General features: G+C 41.7%; 1 protein-coding gene across 1 annotated transcript in view; it reads right to left on the bottom strand.

Moving 5' to 3' along the window:
* Positions 1-16,610, bottom strand: part of LOC133424577 (filamin-C-like) — a 77,046-nt gene that overhangs the window by 43,189 nt on the left and 17,247 nt on the right. Inside the window, exons 10-19 of the mRNA XM_061715251.1 lie at positions 16,053-16,189; positions 14,330-14,523; positions 12,884-12,997; positions 12,660-12,803; positions 11,106-11,229; positions 10,869-11,029; positions 10,693-10,783; positions 9,752-9,921; positions 8,142-8,259; positions 6,589-6,851 (exon numbers count right to left, since the gene is read on the bottom strand). Coding sequence (XP_061571235.1) covers positions 6,589-6,851; positions 8,142-8,259; positions 9,752-9,921; positions 10,693-10,783; positions 10,869-11,029; positions 11,106-11,229; positions 12,660-12,803; positions 12,884-12,997; positions 14,330-14,523; positions 16,053-16,189 — 1,516 coding nt within the window. The remainder of the gene's footprint in view (positions 1-6,588; positions 6,852-8,141; positions 8,260-9,751; positions 9,922-10,692; positions 10,784-10,868; positions 11,030-11,105; positions 11,230-12,659; positions 12,804-12,883; positions 12,998-14,329; positions 14,524-16,052; positions 16,190-16,610) is intronic.

Below are 16,610 nucleotides of genomic sequence, written 5' to 3'. Positions count from 1 at the left end.
TTTTTATTTACCTTTTCCAGCTCAATTAAAGAACCCGGGGTGATTGAATTCGATCACAACAATTTGGGGGCGTCGTCCGGGATTGAGATCAGGAAAGAGGTAATTATGAAAAAAAAAAAAAACAGCTTGGTGCGAAAAAAGGCGAGGACACGGCCCGCGCGGCAAATTCAGGGTAAGCAGACCGTTTATCTGCATTGGATATACTCAAATCAAGACCGTGTCCAAAGTCTTAAGTAAACACCCAGCTGCTGAATTTAAGAACTGTTAAATTTAAGGAATGATAACGGCTGAATTTAATAACTGCTAAATTTAAGGAATGATAACTGCTGAATTATAAGAATTGCTAAATTTAAGGAATGACAACTGCTAAATTTAATGAAGAAAGGACAAAGCTGGAATAGAAAATAAAGAGGAAATATATATAAGTTAAGAGGAATATTTGTTAAGGGTTTAAGTCCCAGGATGTTATTAGAAAGGGTTTATTAACGGTTAGAGTCCGAGGATGTCGGGGTTTGAGGCCCTTTTGAGGGACAGGGTTATTGGAGAATCCTGTTACCGTAGACATTCTGAAGTCTCGGGCGTGGCTGCCCCCCCGTGACGTCGACGGGCGCACGTATTTTTGCTGGGTTAGAGTCCCGGGATTGAGACCACCCAAATTCTAAGAAGCTGCCAAAGAAACTTAAAAAAAAAAAAAGTTGATGGTATGCATTGAGGATGGAATAGGATTTTGGAAACTGTAGAGATGTTTTAAAATGCCCAAGAAACTTTAAATGTTGAGGGAATTTGGCTTTGTGAAGATATTATAAGACCTAAGTTGACATGAGCCTGAAAAACAGATATAGAGATGGTAATATTGTGGAATATATGTAAAAAAATTAAGCAGTGGCTGCTCGCCTTGCTATGAGAAAGGAGGGGCTGCGCTTGTGGGTGAAGCGCCTGCATTTACGTGTGTGCTGGTGTGTGTATGTGTGTATGTGTGTGTGACAGAGACAGAGACTGCGTGTGTATGTGTGTGAGAGAGAGGGAGAGAGAGATGTGAGAGATAATGTGTGTGTGTGCCTTTGTGTATTGTAGCCTATGTTATGTTCATGGAATTTTGTAGATATATTCTGTCATTTTAAGAGAAAGAAAAGTATGATTTAATTGACTTCGTAGTTGGTTTTAAAATCAGAGATTGGTTAGACAGAAAAGTTGCAGGTTCAGATGCCATGGTCGTAAAAGTCCTCTGTCAGATCATGACCTGCTCTGATCGTTAGCAGATTTTATGGTGCTTGGAGATGCAGAGAAGCAGAGATGCAGACTGTTGCTCCGATGGAAGGAGGAGGGGCTGTTTGGGTCTTTCGGCAGCACAGATAACCAGTAAAGCTTTAAAAAAGCTAGAGATTATGTTGATAATAATCTTATTTAGGGGTTGAATAGGTGACAAATTTTAGAATATATTTGGATATTATAAGATAAAATGTTAAGAAGTAAAAGGTTTAAATTCATATGAGCCTCTCTCTGTTGACTTGGTTAAAATAATATGAACAATGAGCTTCTTTAAATGATACATTCTGTGTCTATAAAGGAGACTTTTTATCTGTTAAAAATACATGAGCTTCAGCTTCTCTGTTGACATTTTTTAAGATAACATTAACAATGAGCTTCTTTAAATGATGCATTCTGTGTCTAATAAAGAAGACTTTTTTATTTGATAAAGCATATATGAACTTCGAGAGAGGACTTTTTGGGAGTTTGTTTGTTTAGGTTAAGAATGTTTGGCTGTGTACTGGAGCGCCCCCCCACAGCGAAATATGGTGAATTGGTTAGGGGCGGCTCACGTTCTTTAAGTTTCAAGTGAGGACCTAATAATATTAACGTCTTAGTGGATATAAAGGAGTTGATGAATACAGATTTTGGAATCTGTGATAGTAGGGACATTGTAATTTCTGTCTGTAATTTTTATAGTTGAGGTTACTGTCATTTTTGGGAAGTAGAAGTGCTTTTGCAATTTTTATTTTATTTAGGAAAAGGACCAGATTGAAATGATAAATTACAGATATAAGTTAGAGGTTTTACAATGTTATTTAGGACTTTTCTATGGTTATTAATATTAGGACAGTCAGTGGATAATTTACTTTTACATTTTTGAACAGGGTTTGTCACTTTCTGTTTACTGTAACTGTTGCTGAGAGAGGAAAAATATATAAAGATTATTTTCTTTTTACAAACATTGGTTAGTTCTCCATTAGCGAACCAAGGATTTTTTAAATAAATTCGGATTAATTTGAACGAGAGGAGATTGGGAATTTAGAAGGAGTGAAAACTGAAACGCTACCTGGAACACAGGGAGGGGGTCGGAAAAGATAACAAAGGAATGTAGGGGTACGGCCAGATCAGACCATGTCGTAAACATGTTGGGTGAAACAGAAACAGAAAAAAAAAAGAGGGGAAACTTTCAGCGCCAGGCGCGGGGTCAGTGGGGTGGGGTCAGCCCAAGAGATACTGTTAGTAAATCAGCATTAAACACACACAAATTTTATGAACCACCTTGAGCACCCAACCTCCACTACCACATACCATAGAGGGATGGGTGGACAAGGAGGGGCCCGGGGGATTTGGCGAGGGGGTTGCCATAGAGACCCAGGAGAGACACGCCCCACAAAGAGACACCAAGGGACTGGCTGCTTTGGAGAAAAAACAGACTTTACCATTCACATGCCCCCTCAGGATGAGGGTGGGGCGCAAACCCTGAGACATTTTTTCCTCATGTCACACAAGCTCCCTGTGACCTGATGGGGACAGACCAACTGATCATGTTGAGGGTGATGATTCAGTGTGGTCCCGATGGTTTGACGCTGACCTTTCTGGACGGGGGACACGGAGTCAATCAACCATCTGAGTGGACATTGCATGTTATCTCCTCAGCCAGGTCTGGCTGCAGCAGTACAGTATGTTGGACTTTGTTTGAACCAGAAACATCGGTTACTCCTGGCCCGATATACGGTCTATCAACAGTGGCGCCCCTGAGTCGACACCTGGTGTCCTTACGCTTGTTCCCCCAATCCTTTACATATCACATTATTTTACGATACACCTAATGGTAACATGATGCCTTGCACTCACATTATGACACGACTAAGGTGGTATGAAATTATTAAAAGGCTTGCCCTCATGTATCATTGGTTTTGCGTCTAGGCCATCAGGCTAGGATTTAATGCCTCCAAAGCAAAATTATAATCACCACCCAATAGTTGTACGACATGGTGAAACAACTAGGCGTTAGGATTTAGATTTTTCTGTAACAAGATCACCAACAAGTGATCTTGTTTCAGAAAAGGGGGAGTAAGGTTGGTAATTATGTGACGTGTAAACACGACCATACATGTATACAGCATGTAGCAGTTAAAGAAATCAATCAAAAAGAAATTAATCAAAAAGAAATTAAGAAAATGCAGCATCAAATATTTTGTACACACACGACGGATAGCACAGGGGGAAAACCACACAAGTGCATGCAAAGAATCGTTCGTGACGATAAAGTCAGGGAAGACTTAGTGAAAACACCATTTGACAAAGCGATTAATTTGTTTGTAGACGGATACTGTTTTAGATACTGGAACGAAGGGTTACAATTAGCATATGCGATAGTAAACGAGGAAGACGAAATATGGGTAACAGTAGATGCTAGAAGGAAAGTAGGAATTGGAATCAGAATCAGATTTATTAGTCAAGTTTGAATATTGCCCAAGGAATTAGACTCCGGCTATTATGCTTTCCACTCAGATTTAAAAGTAGCAACAGTAAATAACAAATGTACGGTAGATAAAAGTGTGGCACGTATTAAAATATATACGATTAAAAAAGTGAAAGGTGTAACAGTATAGAGGTAGACATGGTAAAGACAGCTCTTAATAAGAAATATAAATAGTAAGTGGCCTTGAGATGGGAAACGGAGATTGGGATGAGTTGAGTTAAACCTGATACCACCTGATATATTGTACAAGCATTATGGGAGTAGTTTTATTCTTTAAGGTAAAGAATACCAGAATGGGCAAACAGATGGCGATTAGATGAATTAAATTCAGTCCAGGAGATGGCACGAGTAATTTTTCTTTTTTGTAAAAGGTCAAAATTTTTTAGATAGCTGGGATAAGTATTACAGTAAATAATAGTACAGGAATTTAGATGTTGTCCAAACAAAGGTTGATAAAGAATAAGAAGAGCAGAGCGTGGAAGCAGGTGTCTCGCTTTGAAAAGCAGACCGACATTTTTAGATTCTTAGATATTTAGTTTTGCAAAAATGATTTATATGACAATTAGAGTTTAGACAGTCATCAATGAGGACTCCAAGGAACTTTGTAGAGTTTACTTTCTTGATTTCTTTATATTTTATTTTGATCTGAAAGGCCGGATTTTCCATATTCTTTTGTTCTTTATTGAAACTGAATGATATATAATTTGTTTATCAATATTAAGAGAGGTTTTGTTCATTTTTGATCCAAATATCCACCTTATTGTTAAGGAGATTTTGAATTTCATGGATGTTGTTATGTGATACAAGAAAGGTTGTTTCATTGAACATTCCAGGAAAACATGTCAGTGTTTAGCCCCGGAGGCAGATAATTTTCAACTTTATTCTGTACGAAGATATGTCTTTATGTAACATTCAACAGTGAACTACGGAGGAGTTTAACAAGAAGGAATATGTTTTTCAGTTATTGTAATAATTCATTTGATCATCAACCAGTATTTTGGGGCAAATATGCTGTAGTTTCATATGAGTGAATGATTTTTACTTTTTGTTACAAAGAAATGTCACTTTTCTATAAAGGAAATGTTAATCGTGTGGACAATACTAAGTATCCCCTCAACGCGTAAAGGATTTAACAGAGTAATTTGCATGTCTGGATTGTTGAAGTGGGTGTACATACAGTGCCCAAAGGGAAAGAAATCAGTAATGTTCATGAATAAGCAATTATTGCTCCACACCTATCTGTATGAAACTGTAGGATAATGTATTGAATCATCTGGAGTTGAGTATTGTGTAGTGGGTGACATCAGGAAGGCGTTTGGGAAACGCTGGATGGGACATGCGATTATGAAGACTGAATTGGCAAAAATCTGTGCACAGACCAAAATGACATGGGTGGACGCGGGCCACGGACTGACCCGTACGAACTACAGACTGGACAATTTTTTCTAGGGCCGCAGAATGCGCCCTACTTGAAGGAGACTGACGAATAACAATTTGGTCAGAAAGCTCACTTCTCCGAACTGCAAAGTTTGGTATCTGCTTACTCCAAACAGGTCGGAGACGGACGGACAGACACGGACCTCACAGACAGAATGGGTTCCCCTGTGAGTCATCAAGAGACAGTGGTCGGAGCCAAGGTGGACAGGACCCAGAACGGACCTCCCACGTCATCCGACTCCACAGGAAAGGTGACACGTGGTGTCAACGATCGCAGTGGGCAACACCGGACCCCCCCACGAAGATTAGGACCCCAGATCCGGCTGGATCTGGCACGGCAGCGTTCATAAGGCCTTAGCTCAAGAAAGGGGCAGAATAATCCCCTGAGCAGGGTCCACCGGGTGTTCAGAATAGTCTACCTCTGACCCTGAAGAGGAACAATAAAGAAGAAAGAAGATACATAGGGTGATCTCTGATTAGAGATCAAAAGGGGGAATTGTTATGATGGATTATATAAAGAATAGTTTAAAATCAAACTGAATATGTAAACTGCATGTGCTGATTAACTAAATGTGTCTGTATTGAAACTAAGGTGCATTCTTCTGTCTTTTCACTGAAAGTACCATGCTGTAACAGGCACGAGATAAGAGAGGCCCCCAGCAATAAACTAAGGGGGGCCCCAAGCCACCCCTTTCTCAAGTGTAATAAAACTTTCTCAGGAGAGAGACCGGCAGATCTGGCGGGACGATTGACCAAGCAGGTTGCAGGAGCCTGCTCTGCCGATCTCCCTCATGAGGCCTACTTTAATTCTATCCCAGTCTTGTGTCTTTTTATTTACCTTTTCCAGCTCAATTAAAGAACCCGGGGTGATTGAATTCGATCACAACATTTTCCAGGTATGTTTTTCTTTTATTATTATTATGATTATTATGATTATAATTATTACTTAACGTTACGTTAACTCAGCCAAAACAGAAACGATTGCTTAAATTAATCAATCTCAAGTGCTACAAATTAATAAAATAAAATAATTCCCCCATTTCACTGTTCTGATTGGTACGAGATCTTTATACGTTGATTTTCTAATCATTATTTTTGCAGATTATTTAGGTGAATAACCACTTAGAAGTCTGAAAATGTAAAGTAATCAAAAGGAATCCAGTCATTATCCGTTTTTTCATTTTAGTTAACGAATACTGAGAAATTGAGTTTTTTTTCCGTTTTCTTACTTTTGTTTTTATTTTGAAAAAACGGATGATACGTGGATTGACCTGGAGTTCTGAGCTAAACCGAGCTGGTGACCCGGCAGGACCACCGGGCCGTGTTGGTAGGTTTGGGGGGGGGATGGTGTTTGGGATACCAGTTAGACCTCGTAGTGAACCAGGAACCAGAGTTCTACAGAGCCGGGAACTCGCCTTTGAAGGGTCGGGGGGCATCACGCCCTCCACGGTGAAGGGACTCCCGGGGATGGGGTTTCCGTCGTAGCTGATGTCCACGCGGTACAGCCCCTCCTCGGGGGGGATGTACTTGACCGCGTGAAGCTCATCGGGGCCGCCCGACTCCAGCTTGCAGGGGATTGGGCGGCGGGACGGCGAGGAGATCTTCACGTCCAGGTTCCCCTGACCACCGGCGGTCCGGGTGCAGACAGAGAACTCCTGGTCCTTCCCAACGTCCACCTCTTCAGTTCACAGAAACACAGAGATGTGGTCCGTTATTACCAGTACTTGAGTTGTAAAAAAAAATCAGGGGGATGGTGGATTTTATCGTATGGGGACAGATAATTTGTGCTGATTACAAATAATATAATATATTACAAATAATAGCACTGACCAAAACACCTGCAGAAATACTGCAGGAATGACATAGCAGCAGTTAAATGCAGCCTTCTGTAAGCTTTAAATATCCACTGGGCTTATGCTACGTTCCATTTACCTCGGAACTCGAAACTCGGAACTGGGAATGACGTCACAGCCGAGTTATCAGCGTTCCAGTTACAAAGTAGGTAAACAAGTTTGTAGTTTGCATATACCACATGAAAAATTTAAATTACACTATAGCAGCATATATATGCCGAACAATACTTGTATACGACTGATTTAGTGTGACCAAAACTAGAATGAAGTGCAACGAATTTTTTACAGAGCTCTCTTCTACTGTTTACAACCAGGGCAGCCATCTTGGAATGTGAACTCGGGGGTGGTGAAGACTCTCCCACTTTCCCAGTGGGAAATCCCACTTCGAGGGGCGTTCCAGTTGAAAAATCCAACTAGGAACTGGGAAATCCCCACTTCCGAGGACAAATGGAACGCGGCATTACATCAAATACATCAAAACACAACAATAAAAACTGTTTTCTGAACTTATCAATATGATTCTGTCCTTCACAGGATAAGTAAAATGAATCACTGCAAAAACTCAAAATCTTAAGAATATTTTTCTTATTTCTAGTTAAAATGTCTCATTTTAGTAAAAAGAAATCTCATTACACTTAAAACAAGACTCATCACTAGAAAAAACAACAATTTTCACCGGTTTCAAGTAGATTTTCACTTAAAATAAGTAGAAAAATCTGGCAGTAGAACAAGATTTTTTTGCTTGTAATAAGAAGATAAATCTTGTCCCACTGGCAGATTTTCCTACTTATTTCAATTGAAAATGTACCTGAAACAGGTGAAAATTGTCAAATAAGTTATTTTTCTGGTGTTATTTTTCTGGTGATGACTCTAAATGTTGAAATAGCAGTAAAACCACATTCATTGATGAAATGACATAAGGGATGGAAAGGGGGATGGCAGTTTTACAGGGGGGGTGATTTTGACCGTTTTTATTTCAGGGGGGGATGCCATCCCCCCTCATCCCCTCTCAACTCCAGTACTGGTTTTACAAACCAGGAACAATAAAATGTCACGATTATGCGTCTCAACATTTATAAGCGCTATAAGCTTCGGCGCCTCCTCCACAAACTCACTGTTGTTCATCCCCTGGACTTTGACCTTGCTGAGGTCCAGTGGGGGGGCCACCACGATGCTGAACGGGCTCTTGGGGATGGGGTCTCCTCCGTGGCACACGGTGATGGACATGTTCCCCTGAACGACACAGACAGCGGTTAACTCCGGTTAATCCGGTTAATCCGGTTAACTCTGTGTTAGGATTTTATGAAATTGTTCAAGGTTTGAGAGGTTTTTACTATAAGATTCTACACTGGTGGTTGCTCTCAACACAGGAACACATCCTGGTTTGTATGACTAGATTGTTTAGCTGAGTTCTTCTTTAGGGGAAGACAATGAAGAGAAACAGATGTTTTAAAACTGATAGGTTCCATCCTGTTTTTCTCAAAGTTTTAGTGATCTTAGGTATTTGCTGAGTTAACACTGTTTCGGAAAATTAGAATATTGTGATTTTCTGTAATGCAATTAAACAGCTTAAGAAAACTCAAATATCCTATCTCAAAAAATTAGAATATTCTGGGAATCTTAATCTTAAACTGTAAGCCATAATCAGCTATATTAAAATAATAAAAGGCTTGAAATATTTCAGTTGATTTGTAATGAATCCAGAATGTATGACATTTTTGTTTTTTTAATTGCATTACAGAAAATAAAGAACTTTATCACAATATTCTAATTTTCTGAGACAGTCCTGTATGGCTGAAAGTGTGACATGTTTACGTTTCTTTAACCACAGATGTGTTCACAGATAAGGTTCAACATCCGCACCTATCACGTACAAAACATCTCCCTTGGACTCCAGTTAACTCCAGTTAACTCCGGTTAACTCCAGTGAACTCCGGTTAATCCGGTTAACTCCTGTTAACTCCAGCTGACTCTGGTTAATCTGGTTAACTCCGGTTAATCCGGTTGACTCCAGTTAACTCCGGTTAATCCGGTTAACTCTGGGTAACTCCAGTGAACTCCGGTTAATCCGGTTTACTCTGGGTAACTCCAGTTAACTCCGGTTTACTTCAGTGAACTCCGGTTCATCCGGTTAACTCCGGGTAACTCCAGCTGACTCTGGTTAATCTGGTTAACTCTGGTTAATCCGGTTGACTCCAGTGAACTCCGGTTAATCCGGTTTACTCTGGGTAACTCCAGTTAACTCCGGTTTACTTCAGTGAACTCCGGTTCATCCGGTTAACTCCGGGTAACTCCGGTTAACTCCAGTGAACTCTGGTTAATCTGCTTAACTCCGGTTAACTCCAGTGAACTCCTGTTAATCCGGTTAACTCCTGTTTACTCTGGCTGACTCCGGTTAATCTGGTTAACTCCGGTTAACTCAGGTTAACTCCGGTTAACTCAAGTGAACTCCGGTTAATCCGGTTAACTCCAGTGAATTCCGGTTAACTCCAGTGAACTCCGGTTAATCCGGTTAACTCCGGTTGACTTCGGTTAATCTGGTTAACTTCGGTTAACTCCGGTTAATCTGGTTGACTCCGGTTAATCTGTTTAATTCCGGTTGACTCCGGTTAATCTGGTTAACTCCGGTTGACTCCGGTTAATCTGGTTAACTCTGGTTAATCCGGTTAACTCCGGCCGACTGGCTTGGCTGAGGCGCCGCGCGTCACCGGTGGAGGCGCCCTACCTGCTGGATCGCCGTGTAGCGGACCGTGTACGAGTAGTCGTGGTTGTCGATGATCTCGAAGTCCCGCACGGCGTCGCCTTTGGCTGCTCCGGTGAAATGGACCTCGGGCTTGGCTTTGCCGGCTCCCTTCGTGTAAATGGTGAAGTGAGTGGGTTTGCCCACCTCCACACCTGCACGGGTCAGAACACAGAGGAGAGGCTCACCGAGTCGTCAGATGTTTTGCATGTTAGATCTCTTTCCCAGCAAGCAACGTGTCTGAGTTGAAGAAGTTCTAGAAAGACCGGGGTCCAGAACCGGTCCTGAAGGTTGCAGAGCTCTGGGTTCCAGATGGAAATTCACTGAAACTCTTAAACACTGGAAAAGGGAGACAGATAATGGCAGTAGCCTTGTCCTGACTCAGTTTTAGAGACCTGGACTGGTTGCTGTTTGTGTCTTTGCCTGTTTCTGTTTGTTTGTTTTCTCTCTTGCAGATTCCAAAGGCTTGTGTGCCCGTTGTGTGTTTTCCTGTTTCTCTCATTTCAGACTTGCTGCCACCCCCCCCCCTTATATTTTTAAAAAACAAAAATAAAAATAAAAGCGTCATTCAATGATGAGAAAACTGGCTTCTAAGCTTCTGTAAGTCTAAAAGTCTAAATGTAGAGATTAATGTTGAAATACAATTTCAAGAATTAAGTCGAAATTTCGTGAATAAATTCGAAATTTCACCTTTTTTTTCAACATTTCAACTTTATTTACAAAATTTTGACTTTTTTCTCAACATTTAGACTTTTTTCTCGAAGTGTATAATGAAAAAAAAATCTTCCTCCTCTAAAATATTATTTTTATTTTTCTCCTGCCTGGCCCTAATACTCTTCCGTAGTTTGTCAGAGTGGCATTGAAAAAAATAAATAAATAAAACATAATAAAATAAAATACAGTAAAAGAGGTTTTAGTGGACCCACCCGTCCTGCTGAGTCCAGGTCCCTCTGCTCTGACCTTGGCTGCATCGTGGGAAGGGTCCACCTTTATTCTGAAGGGGCTGACGGGGATTTCCTGTTGTTCCGTATCAGAGGTGAGAGGTTGGGAGTTTAGCTTAGAGCCGACGCCCTCGGAAGAGTCTCACCTGCCGGCGTCTCACCTGGTCGGCAAACAGCACCATGATGGTGTACTGGCCGGGTCCCGGGGGCATGTACTTCACCGTGAAGGTGTCGTTGTCGTTCTTGATGATGTCGAAGTCGATGTCGGCCTCGGCGGGTCCCACCACGCCGGGCGAGCACTTGATCCCGATGCTGACGTCACCTGGAAGAAGGGCGGAGATTCGTGAGTCACGTTTAGGCGGGACGCCGTGAGGCTCGGGTCTGGTCCGGGTCCTCACCCTGTCCGGCGTCGCTGCAGTCCACGGTGAAGTAGGTCGGCTCGTTGGCCTTCAGGCCCGACTTCTCCACGCCCGGACCGTACACCTTCACGTTCTCCGGATGGCTGCCCTCCCAGATGGTCACCTGACCGTCAACGTCACAACAACCACATGTAGGAAACTCCACGGTACAACTGAACAAATCATTTAGGATAGGAGCCTCTACCAAATAATTAAACCAAGACATTATTTTAGTTGCTTACATGATTACGATCTTCACAACGATGCTGACTGCTAAAGACAATAACTTCATCATCACTTGGCGTTTCTTTGCCACTTTGAGAAGGTTTTCATTCATTATTTCAGCAGTGAAATGTCTCAAATTAAATTCATAAATCCTTTTTTAACTGACTTTGTTTTTCAGGATAATTATTTCTGTTTTTCGTGGTATTTTATTTTCATTTGCTCCTGTTTTCCGGGATAGTTTTTTCTGTTTTTTGAGGTAATTTTTTCCACCCTGTTTTAAGTATCATTTTTTCTGTTTTTCGTGAGAATTTTTAACAATGCTGATCGCTAAACACAATAACTTCATCAACACTTGGCGTTTCTTTGCCACTTTGAGAAGGTTTTCATTCATTATTTCAGCAGTGAAATATCTCAAATTAACAGCACTGCAGATTCATAAATCCTTGACTTTTTTTTTAAAGTTAGCATTCACTGAGTGACAATTTAAATAGTTGCAGAATTTAATCTAAGTTTTTTTGCACAGCAATGTTACGTAAGCGTATTGCATTCACTTGAAGAAAAAAAAACCCTTCGTTTTTCAGGATACTTTTTTCTGTTTTCGTGCTATTTTGTTTTTTTTTGGCACTGTTTTTCGGAATAATGTTTTTCCGTCCTGCTTTAGGTATAGTTCTTTTTCTGGATAATTCTTTCTGTTTTTCAGGGTATTTTTTCAGTTTTTCTGGATATTTTTTTTCAGTTTTTCAACGTAATTTGTTCCGCCCTGTTTTAAGTATAATGTTTTCTGTTTTTCTGGGTAATTTTTCTGACCATACGATTCCGTCTCCTCAGCTACTGTGAAACTGCCAAAGATCCAGGGGGAGGCTACACCGAAAAACAGGGTTGGAAAAAATTACCACAAAAATAAATTATAGTGAAAAACAGCTTCTTTGTTTTTTTTTTTTCCAAGTGAATGCAACAAGTTTCCATACAATGCGAAGGTGGAGTACCTCAGGGCTGTAGTTCAGGCCCACTATCATTTTATTTACACTGAATGAGTCATTTTCAATGTGAAGTTTTATTTTACAGTAAAATCCTTCAAAATAACTAATCTGTTATTTTCAACTTTCATTGATCTCTGCAGACTCTCAACCTCCCAGAACCGGACGTGGACACAGGTAACTGCAGATTTGAGCTTTAATTAATGCTTGATTTGAACTAGTTTTGGTGGTTTTTCTCCTTCTCAAGTGTATTAAACTTAAATTTGAGTTGAGATGGTGGAGTTTAATCCTCAAGATGAGAACGACGTTCACACCAGAACCTGACTGATGAAAGTGTGAGAGGCTGTCCTACCCTGAAGGGGCTGTGGGGAACGTTGACCTCGCCCCAGGTGACGATGATGGTGTGTTTGATGGGTTTGGTGGGAATGTAAACGCAGAAGTAGGTGCTGTCTCCGTTATCCGTGATCTGCACGTCGATCGGGAAGCCGTCGGCGTCCTGGAGACACAAACACGATCCTGAAACACCCCGACTCCAGTACAGAGGGACTGTGACTCACCTGAGGACCCCGGACTCACCTGAGCGTAGAGCTTCAGCTCCCCCCTGCCGGCGCCGTGGGTGTCGACAGTGAAGTCCGCCGGTTTGTTGACGATGCAGCCCACGGGCTCCAGACCTCGACCGAAGCACTTCACCTGAGGAGCAGAGCAGGTTCAACACGCCGGGTTTCACCATGAAACAACCCCCCAGGTAGGGATGGGAATCGAGAACCGGTTCTTGTTCAGAACCGGTCCCTGGTGTTTCAATGCCTTGGAATCGTTTGCAAATTTTGCAAACGATTCCTTTTTTTGATTCCAGTGAATGATGTCAGCACACACGTTGCTAAGCAACATGCGTAAGCCAACAGTGGCCACGGTTACATGATGTTTTTAAATTCGGAATTAATTATTCAGAATTAAATAATTCAGAATTAAACTATTTTCCTTCGAGTTTACATGGAAGTAGTAATTCCGAATTGAGGTTTACATGGAAAACACGTTTGATCGGCTTTATCCAATTCTGCTTAAGGTCTGGAGGTTGGGAAGGTTCTAATTGGATAGGGGGGCAGACCGGAAGTTACGTCTACCGGAATTTACGTGTACCAGAAGAAAAACAAACTTAGCTTTGAAAAGCTCACAATTTTTACGTTTCCTGCCATCTGTTCTTTTAATTATTTCCAGGTCCTCCAAGCTATTCATTAAATAAATCGTCTTTGCTCTTGACCACCGTTTACTGCGTGCTGCCATCTTGAAACTTTGTTTCAAGCCCAGCGCGGAATATAAGCATCATGGCGACAGACGGGCGAGAGAACGAGCAGCGCAGAAAGACCGGAATTAAATTAAAGCGGAATGAGTGTATACATGATCGTGGAATTATTCTATTCGGATTTAAAATCGGAATAAACCAGCCACTTACTTCGGAATTAAGTTTAATTCGGAATGGCCATTTTCATTCGGAATTAGATGTTTACATGGTAATTTTTACTCATTTTAAATCGGATTTAATTTTAATTCTGAATTAAAGAGGAATTAAACTTCCCATGTAAATGCACTGATTCAATAGTAAACATGGTGCCCAAGCGTTACAAATGCTCAAAAGTCTAGTTACATTTCAGTAAAAAAAGAGCACATCAGGGAAACATGTGGTTATATCGTTGAAGGGAAAAAATACTATCAACATGCTAAAACATTTGTGCAAACAGCAATCAATAACAATCAATAAATCGTGTTTTCAATCCGCTCTGGACCAACGTCAGCCAGCAGCAACGTTAGCATGTCCTTGGCTAATAATACTGCAGGTAAGTAGTTAACAAACGAACACTGCCTATCATATTAGCGCCATTTGCCTCATTGTTGTCAATTTTTTTCTAAATGAAAAGTTGATAAGGGAATCGATAAAGAACCAAATCGTTAAGCAGAATCGAAAATGGAATTGGAAACCTAAAAATCGTATCAATTCCCATCCCTGACCCCAGGCTGGTCTCAGACCTTCTCAGGAAAGACGTCGCTGGCCGCCGGGAGGATGTGAGCCATGAAGGGGCTGTCCTTGATGTCCTCGTCGTCGCAGATGACGTGGACGGCGTAGTCGCCCGCCTCCGTCGGCCAGTACCTCACGTCACACGACCCGTCGCCTTTGTCGTCGCACTCGATCTTGGCCTGGGACGGACCCTCGATGGAGAAACCTGCACACAGGAGGCAGCAAACCGCCGTTCATCATCGGTGCAAATCTGTGTTCGGAACCATTTCCTGTCACATGACCCCATCTCGTCTAATCCTCCGCTCCGGGGAAGACTGATAACTGTCTGCAACGTTTTCCACTTTCTCACCGTAGAACCATGAACTCCAAACAGTTTGGAGTTTAACAACCTTTTCCCAGATTTGGCCTCATGATCCTGGTCCTGGTCCAGGTCTCTTCCCTCCTAAAGGGGAGTTTTTTTTACTGCCATTGTATATGTTATGTTTATGTACTAATTGCTCGGGGTCATATTCTGGTCTCTGGAAAGATCCTGGAGACAACTTCTGTTGTAATAGACGCTATGTAAATGTAATTGAACTTAAAAATTGAATTGAAATTGAAGCCTGAACTCTCCCAGTGCCCTGGGTTTGGGTTTCTTCCTTGTCGGCTTCTGGTCTCTCGGGTGGTTGTGCCCCCCCTACAGTTTTGGGGGACAGATAAACGCAGTAGGCTAGTACTGATTCAGTTTTAGAGACCTGGGGCCTCATTTATAAAAGAGTGTGTAGGATTCATACTAAAAGTGTACGTGCGCTCAAAAGCTGAAAATGGCGTGCGCACAAAAAAATCCGGATTTATAAAACCGTGTGCACGCACATCTGCATGCAATGTTCTCTTTATAAATCACAGTCCAGCTGGAAGGTTGCGCAGGTGAATTCGCCTCATACCCCGCCCTCTACACGCCCACTTTATACCATGAATGGTCAATGCAAAGCACTTGATGACTGTATTTGCATATAAATGAGCCTGCTGAGCATGCGCAGCGGCTTCCTGCGGTCTGTTTCTGCTGTGCGTCAGGATGAATAGACATGTGCTAAGATCAAAGTTTTTCGTAGAGATACGCACATTTTCCCGTTAAGTTTTTTTTTTAAATCCCAACCTTTGCGTAGAAGGTGGCGTGCGCATCTTGTGTGTCTGCCTGTTCCTGTTTGTTTGTTTTCTCTCTTGCAGATTCCAAAGGCTTGTGGCCCGTTGTGTGTTTTCCTGTTTCTCTCATTTCAGACTTGTACCCCCCCCCCCATTCCCCTTACATATATGTTTAGAAAAAAGATTAAAGAAATTAAGAAGATTAAAATACATATATATGCTTTAAGTTTTACCAAACTTGGTGTTAATCATTAATATATATGCAGACAAGATAAAAAAAATAAATTAATGTAAAGTGAAATATGGTTACTTGTTGTTGTTCAATTTGAGCTTTACTTTGCCTGACACGAAGGGCGACTCTGATCAGATGATGATGAAGAGGGGGCGCTAACTTTTACATCAAACTGTATGAAGGTCTTGGTAATGGGTCGGTCCGGTTACAGGCCCAGATATTTTTGGCAGATCTGATATATATTTGATATTTACAACACGACGTGCCGAAAAGAGAGTCGTACAGGGTGAGACGTCCCACTCTGACGGTAAGAACGGCGTTAACGGGCTCAGAACCTCTGTGCCGAGCAGAACCAGGATCCCCGCGGCGTCGGGACCTACCCAGAGTTCCCACCTCCGTGCCGATGGCCTCCACCACGAAGTCGGCGCTCTTCCCCACCAGGCCGGTCTCCAGGCCCGGACCCCAGGCCCTCACCTTTTGGGGCCCCGCCTCCTGGCTCACCTGCACCTCAAAGGGGCTGAAAACAGAGACGCCCGGGTCAGGACCCCTAACATCAGGACATCAGGACCCCTGACATCAGGACATCAGGACACCTGACATAATGTAAAATCGGAACTAGAAAGAGTCACCTTCGGTGTCCCACAAGGTTCAGTGCTAGGTCCTAAATTGTTCATATTATATATAAATGATATTTGTAAAGTGTCTAAAATAATAAAATATGTCTTGTTTGCGGACGACACAAACCTTTATTGTTCAGAGAAGAATTTGTTTTTCAGGATAATTTTTTCTGTTTTTTGAGGTAATTTTTTCCGCCATGTTTTAAGTATAATTTTTTCTGTTTTTCAGGATAATTTTTCTGTTTTTTGGGATAATATTTTCTGTTTTTCGGGTTAATCTTTTCTGTTTTTCAGGATAATGTTTTCTGTTTTTCAGGATAA

This window comes from Cololabis saira, chromosome 23 (assembly GCF_033807715.1).
Source record: "Cololabis saira isolate AMF1-May2022 chromosome 23, fColSai1.1, whole genome shotgun sequence".
NCBI lineage: Eukaryota > Metazoa > Chordata > Actinopteri > Beloniformes > Belonidae > Cololabis > Cololabis saira.
Note: the sequence above shows the minus strand (reverse complement) of the source record. Positions and strands in the feature narration are given on the sequence as shown.